Source organism: Colossoma macropomum, unplaced genomic scaffold (genome assembly GCF_904425465.1).
Source record: "Colossoma macropomum unplaced genomic scaffold, Colossoma_macropomum, whole genome shotgun sequence".
NCBI classification, from domain to species: domain Eukaryota; kingdom Metazoa; phylum Chordata; class Actinopteri; order Characiformes; family Serrasalmidae; genus Colossoma; species Colossoma macropomum.
This window is the reverse complement of record NW_023494788.1, coordinates 40,231,496-40,243,915: the sequence shown is the minus strand read 5'-3', so window position 1 is coordinate 40,243,915 and position 12,420 is coordinate 40,231,496. Positions and strand designations below refer to the sequence as shown.

Here is a 12,420-nt window from a genome sequence, read left to right as displayed (position 1 = left end):
TAAGATGACATCACTGCAAATTAAACTTAAAGTGTCAATAAAGATGGATTGGTTTAGACTTCATCAGGCCTAATCTAAGTTGTTTCATCAGCAGTTGTTAGGTGTCCATACCTGGATGTGGAGTTACTGTGTTAAAGCTATTATTTCTCCAGTGTTAGTTCTACTGTACTGCTTAAAAAAAGAAAACAATATAATTGAACCAGAGTTGAAGTGTTGCTACTGTACCTCAGTAATTCCTCCTTCGGCCACGTCACAGTTTTGGTCGTCTCAACTTTGCTCTTTGTTTTGTCAGCGTCCAGTCTGGCAGGATAAGAAAAGAAAGGGAAATAATGCAGGAAGACATTACATAATCTTTAATAAGATACTTAACAAAGTTCTCTGTCATTTTTTGTTCTAAATCTGTAAAAATGCCTTGCTTGCAGTAGTTTTACCCTTTACTGTGTTTATAGAACATCAATAAGAGTTGCTCATTTAAGAGAAATGCTCACTTGTCCTTTTTAGTGTCAAAGGGGATGACATCAAACGCAAGAAGGTCCAAAGACTCCTGAGTCTTCTGTGATTGGGGCAGAGAGCTGAGGGAGCAAACAATGACATGCTGAGATCACGACACGAGGCACATACCAGTGACTCTCCATCAGTCCACACATTTAAAAAGAAAAGTCCAACATTTTCCTCAAGTTTGGGGCTTTTTCATTGTGAAATGTGTGCCTCTAGTGTAAGATACAGACCTCCAATACGCTTTTCCCAATGAGCTACTTACAATGACATCATATGTTCAGGTTAATGTATGAATTACGAATGAGCATTTTAACACATTCACCAGAAGCGTTTAGCATACTATTGTTATTCACTCATTAGCTTAAAAGTTAGCCTTCCTGATGTACAAGCTTCAGTTACTCGCGTATTGGATGCTTGTGATCTTCGGGCCCTCAGGCGGCACTGCATTGAAAACAGGCTTGATTCTGTACTGGAAATTACTGCATGGACTCAGGAACACTTCCAGAAATCACTGTCTGTGAACACAGTTTGCTGTGCAATCCACAAATGCAAGTTAAAGCTGCATCAGGCAAAGAAGAAGCCGTATGTCAACACAATCCAGAAACGCCGCCGCCTTCTCTGGGCCAAAGCTCATTTAAAATGGACTGAGGCAAAAGGGAAAACTGTTCTGTGGTCGGATGAATAAAAATTTGAAATCCTTTTTTGGAGACTCAAGAGGAGAGGGACCATCCAGCTTGTTATCAGTGCACAGTTCAAAAGCCTGCATCTCTGATGGTGTGGGGTTGCATTAGTGCCTATGGCGAGGGCAGCTTACACATCTGGAAAGGCTCTATCAATGCTGAACAGTATATAGAGGTTTTAGAACAACATATGCTGCCATCCAGGGTGCATCTCTTTCAGGGAAGGCCTTCCATATTTCAGCAAGACAAACCACATACTGCATCCATCACAACAGCATGGCTTCACAGTAGAAGAGTCTGGGAGCTGAACTGACCTGTCTGCAGTCCAGACCGTTCACCAGTATAAACATTTGCCGCATCATGAGACAAAAAATCTAGTAAAGAAGCCCCAGAACTGTTGAGCTGCTAGAATCCTACATCAGACAGGAATGGGACAACATTCCTCTCCCAAAACTCCAGCAATTGATCTCCTCACTTCCCAGACGTTTACAGACTGTTGTTAAATGTGTTGCTGCTAAATGAGTTAATGTTTTTCATGAAATGGTAAAATGTCTCACTTTCAACATCTGATATGTGTTCTATGTTCTATTGTGAATAAAATATGGGTCTGTGAGATTTGCAAATCATTGTATTCTGTTTTTATTTATATTTATTTATATTTTACACAGCGTCCCAACTTTTTTGGAATTGGGGTTGTTGTTCCAGGGCAGCTATACGATTATGTATGATCATGCACAGATCATTCAGGTAGATGTTATGCTTTATTATGTTAATATGGACATAATTAAGTACAGTTGTTGGGAAATGTTGCATCACTGCATTAATGGTATATTAGAGTTTCTAAAAGCAGTTTTGTTTCCTTCTGTGTCATAGAAGCCTCAAGAAAGTAATCATTGCATAACATCTTACTTTTAAAGCATGCATTTCACAAAAAAAATAAATAAATACATTTTTTAAAAACACTGGAAAAGCTGGGAAAAGGTTTGATGAGGAAAAATGTTTAGGACTATTTCTTTAAGGCGGAAACCACAGATATATTAATTTAAAGTAATTTAGTTCAAACTGCAGCTCCACAAAAACACTACTTAAAATAAATGAAGTATTCAGACTTTAGATATTTACATGGATTATGTTATGACATTAACTGAGACAGAGATAAGCTAAATCATCATTTATAGGGTACCTATTATAGGCAGGTGGCTGTCCCAAACCCTAATCCCTAAATTTCTCAACGTGTGAAAATAATACTTATTATTATTATTAAAAATGTTACAATTTTATGTGTGTACAACTGTGTAAATCTGTGTTTGTTAGTCATGCACTGTCTAGTGTTTTAAGTTCTGCTTGAAATGAGCTCAAATTAATGTTGAATTAAGATTGCATTGATGTTAAAAACTGACTTTTAATTTGATTTCAAGAGTTCATCTAAAATAAACAAATCAGGAAGAATCCTGGAAAGTTTCTCCAGAGGAATGAATGAAGGACCGTGCAGGACAGTACCTGTTCTGTGTGATGGTCTCAGTTTTGGTGGTTGTGGTGGTGACCATTTCTGTTGAACTGAAAAGACACAGTAAAATCAAAAGATAAGAAAGCAGAAAAAAATCTTTTTTATAAACGAGGGGATAAACTGATGCTCTACCTCTTTGGGTCCTTCGACTGCACAATAGTTTGTGTTGTCTCAATCTTCGTAGTTGTTTTATCAGTGCTTTGTCTGAGGGTAAGAAGCAAAAGATTAAAATGAGATTATCAGATTTAAAAAAAAATCCATCAAGGAAAAAGTCCAATCTGATAAAACACTAAAATGTTTATATTTCTAAGTGTTCCTTTAGCTGTCTGTTATATGAGTCATTCTACAGAAATGTCCACTTTTCTATCTGTCCATAGGAGTCACTGGTGTTACTGATCCTCATTGGTGTTACACATAATAAAGGGAACACCAGAGACATTTTTAATGAAAAATGCATTTTACAAAATGGCTGCTACAGAGCATCAAACTACATGTTGTCAATCATGGAATATCCAATAAAATATGTAATTTAATCCATTTGTATTCTATTTTTTCACAGTTACCTCAGAATAAAGTCGGTCACACCAGTGACTTCAGCTAAAACTTCATATGAAATCATGAGCTGAATGAGAAAATCTCTGATAACTGAAAGACACAGTGGACTCACCATGTGCTTTTCTTCATAGATCCTCAGAAAACAGGTAAAAGGAAGTCGAGTGATGTCATCGGTGTGACTTTTATTTCAAAATAAGAGTTTTTTTGTTACGCGGTAACACCAGTGACACGACTCCTGGCGACCATAAACTTTCATTATATATTTTATAATGTTTATTTGCCATTTGTTTTCTTTATATCATTTAATTTATATATTCCAAAGTCATGTGTTGATTATTGCAGTAAAAATTGCAGAAAAGCATGATTTCTACCTCAAAATATGGCCTCAGCCTTTACACATGACCGTGAGGATGAGCTCTTCTGTGGTGCTTGGAATTTTATATAACTGATTTAAAAACCAATATTGCTAAATTGAGGCTCAAGAAGGTGTAATTGTTAAAATAACTTATTGTTTTATTTTAAAATAAAAAAATTGTAAATTGTGTCATATGTGTAAACACTGGGGACACAAAAATGAACGTTTCCATAAAATGACTCATATACATTCAGCAAATGAGACGTACAGAGAAGTACATTAACTAATGTGTTGATCCTTCAAGAAACAAAGAACCTCACTTGTCAGGATTGGTATCAAAGGGGATGACATCGTCCGCAAGCAGGTCCAGAGATTTCTTGGTCTTCTCAGTCTTGGGCAGAGAGCTGGGGGAGAAGCACAAACTGGCCTCATCAAACTGGCTGACGTATTGACAATGCAGGCACTACAACTAACTACAGCTAGAGTGACAGGTGTGGGTGGTGTGGTTCAATAACCAAGTATTGATATATCTGATTTATACATAGAACCACTCTTTACCTAAAATATCAATATCAAATAATTTTCAATAGTAATATTGATCTTTGATTGATTACTGAAACAGAATGTATATTTAATACTAAAAATGGTACAAAAAATGTCCAAAAATAAACATGTATCTCCAAAATAGAAGCCTTTTAGTTATACATTTTCAGTAAGTTCTTCATTTTTTAGCATCAGAGAAAAAAGCTGAAAACATATTTAACAGAAAATTACACAGAAGCCTCAATAACTAAATATGTCAATTTTTTAAATAGTTAATGTGTCTTTACATTATCAGACATTCTCAATAAAATCATAACAAATACAGTCCAAACTCTGCTTCTAAAAGATGACTCTGGTAACCTCCACGTTCTCTGTGCTGGCGGCAATGGATACTCAGCTTTGTGGATATTATTAATATGGAACTTTCAACTGCAAGGATTCACGGAGCTGGAGGACCTTGAACTCTTTGGAAAGTGCAGCTAAGAGAATTGGTGACTTATAGCGAAACCTGTTTTGTTTTATTTGCTTGTTTTTTTTTCTAGCAGCATTATTGCATTATTACAGCTGGTATTATATTCATTATACTGTACTGGTTTGTTTGTATTACTCAATATGTCAAAGGGGTTATTTATTTATTTATTTATTTATTTATTTTTTCCTTGATCAGTTTATGGGTGCCATGTGGGCGGGGAATGTTGGGCGGGTTGGGTGCTCCATTTTGTTGCTATATTTTTTGTTGCCTACTGTATTTGATATTACATTGGAGCTTCATATTTAAAAGAACATCAGATCACAAAAAAATAATGTGTCCATCCTTTGCCTTTATTACAGCTTCCATTCTTTTTTGAGAAACTTGCTTTCAGTTTTTCAAAAAAAAACCTGGATGTTCACTTTAAAATAACTTTATTTTCATTGTTCTCAGTAATTTTAAAACCATCATCAGCTTTAATCATCATTCTGGATGCATAATGTCTTCATTTTTACAGCATTCTGCGAATTAGTTGCAACCCATAAAGTTAAGTCATACTGTAATCATTTGATACACGTATCTTCCACCAACTGCTTGTGTGTTATTACAAACGGTGATTCCAAATTTTTTATTTTTTGGGGATTTCACTGCAGATATGACACATTCTATCTTTTTAAGTGCCTGAGAGGACCTTTAAAAGGAGTCTGTTTTATTGTAGGAGTATTAGCCTTGTTATTTCTTGGTGTCCTTCCCATCCTTACATTAGATATTAAGTGTTTTAACTGCAGTGCTAGCTTGGATAGTCTTTCCAACAACTAGTCACTGTACTCCCATTACTTCAGACTACACTACACCACTGTGTAGGTGTAACCAATGGCATCCTCAGATCACTTCCAAATCCTGCTCGGCTTGTTATCCTAACGTCCTCCTACACAAAAGTCCTCCCACGGAATTCACACGAAAGCTCCAGAGGAGACGCAGCGAGAGCTATTTTCAGCCACCCCCCACTTTCATGCTGCGTACACTTTCTCACCTGTCAGCTCCTGACAGCAGGTCTGTGGTGGTGGGGACGGGGTTCACTGGCTTCTGAGGTGCACTGTAAGGGTTGACGGGGGGAGAGAGAGGCATGCGTGTTAACTGTGTGTGAAACAGAGTACAAACGCTCCAACATCATGACTCAAGACAACTATGAGGGAGGTAGTATCTCTGCAGCTTTCTTTGAAATGGAGCTGCAGCCAAGTACCACTCGACTCTTTTGGAATCGCCGCCACTAATAGAGCTCTAGTGCCCTCCTGTGGCCACTTCTGGTTCATTAAATGTCAGAAGGTTGTAGTGGCTGTGTATGAAATGGTAAACGCTAACATGAATGCGGGCATGACTTGTTCAGTGCAGCCTCTCATGTGTGACACTGACCTCTGAGTCAGCCCCAGCAGATCATCATCGTTCAAGCCGCTGGTCTTCTCGACCGGCTTAGGGTCAACCCTGAGGAGAGAGAGGCGGCCGCACGGAAAATAAGATGAGGAAAAATGCTTCAGATGGGCTTTTGATATGATTGTATTAGTGGATCCAAATGTGGACCATCATTTTCTGCATTAATAAAACACATTAAAACACGATTACTGCCAAAAGTACGTAAGCAGAAAGAAAATAAACTAAATGTAATACATTGTATTAATGTGTAAATACACAACTCTTTGTTTACAGTGCATTTGATCCGACTGATTAGGAGATAACGTGATTTGTGAATCAGTTTATAGACTTATTTATAGACTTACTGTGCATGGCGCATAAATAGAGATTTAGTGCATGAGCAATATTCGATTTATATCTATAGTACATTCAGCTCCGTATGTAAACTATAGTAAATATATATCAAACCTTGCTTTAGGAGTGGGCTCTGTTTTGGGTTTGGGTTCTGGTGTTGTGGGCGGGGCTTTCTGTGCAGCAGGAGCAGCTGGAGCAGCTGGAGCAGCTGGAGCAGTGACACTGAGGAGTGCATAGAAAATAAGTAATTCAGTCTGTAAGATTAATGTAATTATCTTGTGGTATTATGTGGACTGAATGGTTGAACACAACAAATAATAATAATAAGAAGAAGAAGAAGAAGAAGAAGAAGAAGAAGAAGAAAAAGAAGGAGAATACAGCCTGTGCACATGTAAAGTGAGCTTAAAATAAGGTAAATGTAATAAACCTTGCTTTAGGAGGGGGTTCTGTTTTGGGTTCTGGTGTAATGGATGGGGCTTTCTGTGGAGCTGGAGCAGCTGGAACTGGCTCAGTAAGACTAACGAATGAAAAAATTACTATTATTATTATTATTATTATTATTAGTATTATTATTATTATTATTATTATTATTATTATTCAATGTAGGTAGAAATATTAGAGAGCATGCCATGAGGTTATGTTGGGACAAATGAATGATGAAGGGAAAGTAAAAAAAATACAGTTAAATTGAATTTGCAAACATTGTAAACAATGTATTCTAATGTATTGTTTTGTATTTTTTCATTTTTTCTTTGTAATGAATGGCTGCTTTGAAAAAAGTACAAATGTGCTGTATTGTACCTGTCTTACATCACTAAACACTGAATTATTCCGAAACAATAATAATAATAATAATAATAATAATAATAATAATAATTATTATTATTATTATTATTATCATACATACTGTAACTACAATATTAATATATATGAACACTATAGGCACATATATGTATACAAAATGAGGTAAAAGTAATGAACCTTGCTTTAGGTGTTGGCTCTGTTTTGGGTTTGGGTTCTGGTGTTGTGGGTGGGGCTGGAGCAGCTGGAACTGGCTCAGCGACACTTAAGAGTTAAAACATAGAAAATAAGTTATGTAGGCCTATTGCTGTAATATCAATTACCAATGGGAGCAAAACGCACTATATGATTCTATTTTTATCTTGAGGTATTATGTGAATTGAATAGTTTTTTGCTACAAGAAGAAGAAGAAAAAGAAGAAACAGAAGAATACAGCCTGTGCATATGTAATTTCAGATTAAAATAATGTAAATATAATAAACCTTGTTTTCAGAGTGGGCCCTGTTTTGGGTTTGGGTTCTGGTGTTGTGGATGGGGCTTTCTGTGCAACTGGAGCAGCTGGAACCGGCTCAGTGACACTGAGGAAACATGGCAAATAATAAGAAATGCAGAACTGCAGCTCTAATAACAGGCCATTTTTACATCTTTATCCAATGGCAAAATTATTATGTCTGCTTCATAGTGTTATTCTAAGTAGTCATAGTATGTTATTGTTGCTGCTGTCATTCTTGTTATAAAGAATAATAACTTCCAACACTACAACTACACATATTTGCATACATAAAATAAGGTAAATGCAATAAACCTTGGTTTAGGAGCGGGCTCTGTTTTGGGTTTGGGTTCTGGTGTTGTGGACGGGGCTGGAACCGGCTCTGTGACACTGAGGAAAGAGAACAGTGCAAGAAATACATTTATTTTTAAATCAATTTAAAAATATGTCCAAAAGTTTGTAGACAACCAGCAATCAAGGGTATTAATAGGGAGTTTTTCCCTTTTCCTGCAGTACCAGCATCTACTCTGGGTGGTCTTTACACTAGATGTTGGAACATTGCTGTGAGAATTTGATTACATTCAGCCACATAAGCATTAGTGAGGTCAAGTACTGATGTTGGTTGCTTAGTTCTGGATCACAAACATCACTCCAACTCATCCAAAGCTTTTGGATGGAGCTCCATTATTGCAAAGAACACAGTTCCAGAGCTCCACAGCCCAGTGCTTGGAGGCTTTATGCCCCTCTAGCTGATGCTTGGCACTGGGTATGGTGACCTTAGGCTCATGTGCGGCTCCTCCAGAGCATCTCATTCTACTGGCAACGCTTTTCTATTGAGATTATACAAACTGTGTACACAGTTAAATGCCTGTGTCAGCAATGGGTGCACCTTAAAGTAGCTGAAATCACCACTGAATATCACCACTGTCATAAAGTCCTGTATCTCTGGAACAGTGCATTTACAGGAGAAGGGAAAATGTAATGGGAATTGTGGAGCATTTCTATTGGTCCATTCTGGACCAATCCATCCATTGGTCCATGGAGTGTTCACACCATGTAAAGAGCAGCTGATATTATCAAATACTGTAAATAAAATAACACAAAAATGGACTATGGACACTAGATTCCTATGTAAAGTAAGGTAAATGGAACAAACCTTGATTTCAGAGTGGGCTCTGTTTTGGGTTTGGGTTCTGGTGTTGTGGATGGGGCTTTCTGTGCAACTGGAGCAGCTGGAACCGGCTCAGTGACACTGAGGAAACAGAGAGCACAGAAAGTAAGAAACGGACGACTATATCAAGGGCCTGGGGTTACACATCCCTAGAGATTGCACTTCGATCTCAAGCTATTATGATACCAATATTGCGTTAATGATAATGCAAGGGTTGTAAGGCAGAAGGAGAGAAAATGGAGATCGAGAACAAAAGTGGAATGCAGGCTTGGGGCAACAGCATCGGAGGAGTTCTTGATCTGTGCTTGCTGTAACACAGACTACTAAATCCATTTTTTCAGTGTGGTAATAAATGCTTGTATCTCCCCTACTTCATAAAAAATACACTAATATATGTTCATGTACCAGGATTTTATTCCAAGTCAATTTGGACCTATTGCTCAGTTCATCATCAAATATTTACAAAACGATATGATAGCAATGGCATTTCAGCTTAGGAATTCATGACACAGAATCTATTTATCTTAATGTCACTGACTGTTATAAATGAATCATATATTGTGCCATGGAAGATATTAGAATGTCATGAGTGGAAAAGGCCAGACTAACAAGTATGAGATAGACAGCTACATACAGGAGCATAAAAATAGATGCATTTTTCAGTTTTTGACATCATTTGAAAATGCCTGCTGCTCTTTACATTGTTTGTAAATTTCATGATAACCGGACCAAAAGAAACGGCCCAAAATGACATGAAAAGATGTCTGGTTCCATTGACTTACATTAAAAGTAAAGTATGTTTTTTCTTTCTCCTGTAAAGTTACTATTTTGGAGATTGGTGGTTAGTTTTGGACCACAGAGCAGCTCTTGGTTGAAAATTTTGGTAGACTCACTCTCAAACTGACCAATGATCACTATAGTAGTGGCTTACAGCAGATGGTCTACAGTCTATAGTACACCTATATTGTGGCTTGTAAGGTAGGTGGAGCTTATAATGTGGCCACTGAGTGGAAGTACAAGGTAAGGGTTTCTGTTCAAGAGCAACCCTGTGGTCAGAAAGTGACCAATGATAAAGTAACTGTATACCAAATACACTACGTTCTACAGTAATACAAGATGAATTTCTACAGGAATCCTGTAAGAATCTTATAATAAATTCATGTAGTTACTAAAGTATACTGTATAATACTATATAAACAGTTTAGATTAATATAAGACAGCAATATTACATATTATTACACAGCGCTACAGTAATCTTACACAACTGAATGCAAAAGGTTGGATGCTCCCTGCCAAATTTCATGTTTTATTGATTTTGTAAGTCAAAATAAGTATATAATAACATATCCTCTGCAAAAAAGTTACTGGGCTGCTTTAAAATGTTGAGTTTATTGAATTTAAGTTAACAACAAGACATAGACTCTTGTTTTTGCACTTACTTAAATATGGCATTTTTCTTCAACTTTGAGTGTACAATTTCTATTTATTTGCTGAGTTTAACATACTGGAAAAAAATAAAACATAAAATATAAAATGTGCTGTAACTTTTGCACAGGCCCCATTTAATATTTTATTTTTTCCCAATATGTTAAACGCAGCAAATAAACATTACTTGTGCATCAAAATGTGCAGAAGTGTGTTCTCTGTAGATGATGTGTACTTTTTTGACTTGATTCAACAAAACATGAATCAGAGGTGCCTAAAGTTTTGCCTATGACTGTAGATGCTTAAAGTAATACTAGATATTTTTGTGTAAGTAGTGAACCAGTAAGGTAGGTGGAACTGATAAAGTGTCCAGTAAGTGGAAGTATAATGGATGTGTTTCTAATAAATACCTGTGTATATACCTTCACACCATGTACATATATTATGATGTAATTATAATGCACCTCGGTTTAGGAGTGGGCTCTGCTTTAGGTGTTGGTGTTGTGGACAGGGCTTTCTGTTCAACTGGAGCAGCTGGGACACTGAGGAGACAAAAAAACAGAAAGTAAGAACAGAGGACTATGATACGTTGTCATTGTACTATTTTTCCTTAAATATAGAGTTCAAATGATTTGTATATCGTTGAATTCTGTTTTTATTTACATTTTGCACAGCAAACCAACTTTTTTGGAAACAGGGTTGTATTACAATAGATCTTTTTGTAAAGATAGTGAACAGAAAAGATTCACGAAGTGGCAGTAAATGATAGAAGCATAAGGTAGATATTTGTAATTAGGTGGATGTTGTACTGCACCTTGGTTTCGGAGTGGGCTCTTTTTTGGCTTCAGGTGATGCAGTGGGGGCTTTCTTTTCTGCAGCCACTGGAGCAACTGGAGTGACTTGAGCACTTGGCTCAGTAACACTGTTTGAAAGAGACAGCAGCATGAAAGGACAGCTGTGATCTTTCAGGGATTGTGAGCAAAATTGGATTTTAATGGCACTATTGGTATGCATGGACCTTAAGATCAACTATGTGATTCCAGTCTGTTTTGATGCTATTGTTCAGACCAATAATCAGTTATATTACAGCAATATACAATTTACATCATCAAGTCAGTGGTCATTAATACATGCAAAATATATATATACGTGTATATGTATCTATATACATATATACAAACCTTTGTTTAGGAGTTGGTTCCTGTTTGGGTGTTGGTGCTGCGGATGGGGCTTTCTGTGCTGGGACTGGTTCAGTGACACTGAGGAAAGAGAAAACAGCAGAGAAAATGAGAAAAGAGCGACTATCATATCACAAGGGAGTGGAGCAAAGCGCTACTTATACACGTGACACATACAATGAGAAAGTCTAATAAAAATAATACACAAATAAATATATATATATATACTAGATATCTACATATACAATACCCACACATCATACATGCTGTAGGCTACTTATCTAAAAATGGTCACAAACCTTATTTTAGGCACGGGTTCCTGTTTGAGTTCTGGTGCTGCAGGTGGGGCTTTCTGTGTAACTGGAGCAGCTGGAGTAGTTGGGGCAGCAGCACTGAGGAAAGAGAAAATAGTAATATAATTTGACTTCCACACCATAAAGGATTTTAATAAAGATTCATTTATTTCTTTGATTGACTGCACTGTTAAAGTGGCATAAAATAATACAGCCTCTATATAGGGAATCTATCTAGACATTACCTATATCATTTTATCATATATATCATATTGTTGCTGTTGTAACAAAACCTCATATGTCCGAAGTGCTAACTTTATCAGAGAAGGTATTAATGTGTAATAAAATGTTATTCCATGTAGTTCTGGGCCATTTCTAATTGGTCTATTTATCATGAACTGTTTACAGATAAAGAGCAGCTGCCATTTTTTAAAATGTTTGATATAATGACCACAAAAATACACAGTAAAATAGAGTAAATGCAATGAACCTTGGTTTTGGAGTGGGCTCTGCTTTGGGCTGTGGCTCTGGTGTTGTTGCTGGAACTTTCTGTGGAGCGACTGGCTCTGTGACACTGTAGAGGAAGAGCAGCACAGAAAGAAAGAGCCTTTTATCGTGAGGACTTATCATGAGGTGGCACAGCAACTGATATTTCTAATTCTATTGCATGGATGAGACTGACGCTTTTATT

At 36.8% G+C, this 12,420-nt stretch overlaps 1 protein-coding gene across 6 annotated transcripts in view; it reads right to left on the bottom strand.

The window, feature by feature from the left end:
- znf185 (zinc finger protein 185 with LIM domain) overlaps nt 1–12,420 on the bottom strand; it is a 48,874-nt gene that overhangs the window by 15,461 nt on the left and 20,993 nt on the right. For 3 of the 6 annotated variants that reach the window (XM_036569353.1, XM_036569355.1, XM_036569354.1), the window contains exons 16-33: nt 12,220–12,303; nt 11,736–11,828; nt 11,440–11,517; nt 11,073–11,180; nt 10,723–10,800; nt 8,819–8,914; nt 7,978–8,052; nt 7,655–7,750; nt 7,353–7,436; nt 6,799–6,888; nt 6,486–6,593; nt 6,021–6,089; nt 5,641–5,703; nt 3,916–3,999; nt 2,818–2,889; nt 2,679–2,735; nt 489–572; nt 226–300 (exon numbers count right to left, since the gene is read on the bottom strand). In XM_036569353.1, the coding sequence (XP_036425246.1) occupies nt 226–300; nt 489–572; nt 2,679–2,735; nt 2,818–2,889; nt 3,916–3,999; nt 5,641–5,703; nt 6,021–6,089; nt 6,486–6,593; nt 6,799–6,888; nt 7,353–7,436; nt 7,655–7,750; nt 7,978–8,052; nt 8,819–8,914; nt 10,723–10,800; nt 11,073–11,180; nt 11,440–11,517; nt 11,736–11,828; nt 12,220–12,303 (1,494 nt within the window). The remainder of the gene's footprint in view (nt 1–225; nt 301–488; nt 573–2,678; nt 2,736–2,817; nt 2,890–3,915; nt 4,000–5,640; nt 5,704–6,020; nt 6,090–6,485; nt 6,594–6,798; nt 6,889–7,352; nt 7,437–7,654; nt 7,751–7,977; nt 8,053–8,818; nt 8,915–10,722; nt 10,801–11,072; nt 11,181–11,439; nt 11,518–11,735; nt 11,829–12,219; nt 12,304–12,420) is intronic. The other 3 variants (XM_036569357.1, XM_036569356.1, XM_036569358.1) reach the window with 3 other exon arrangements.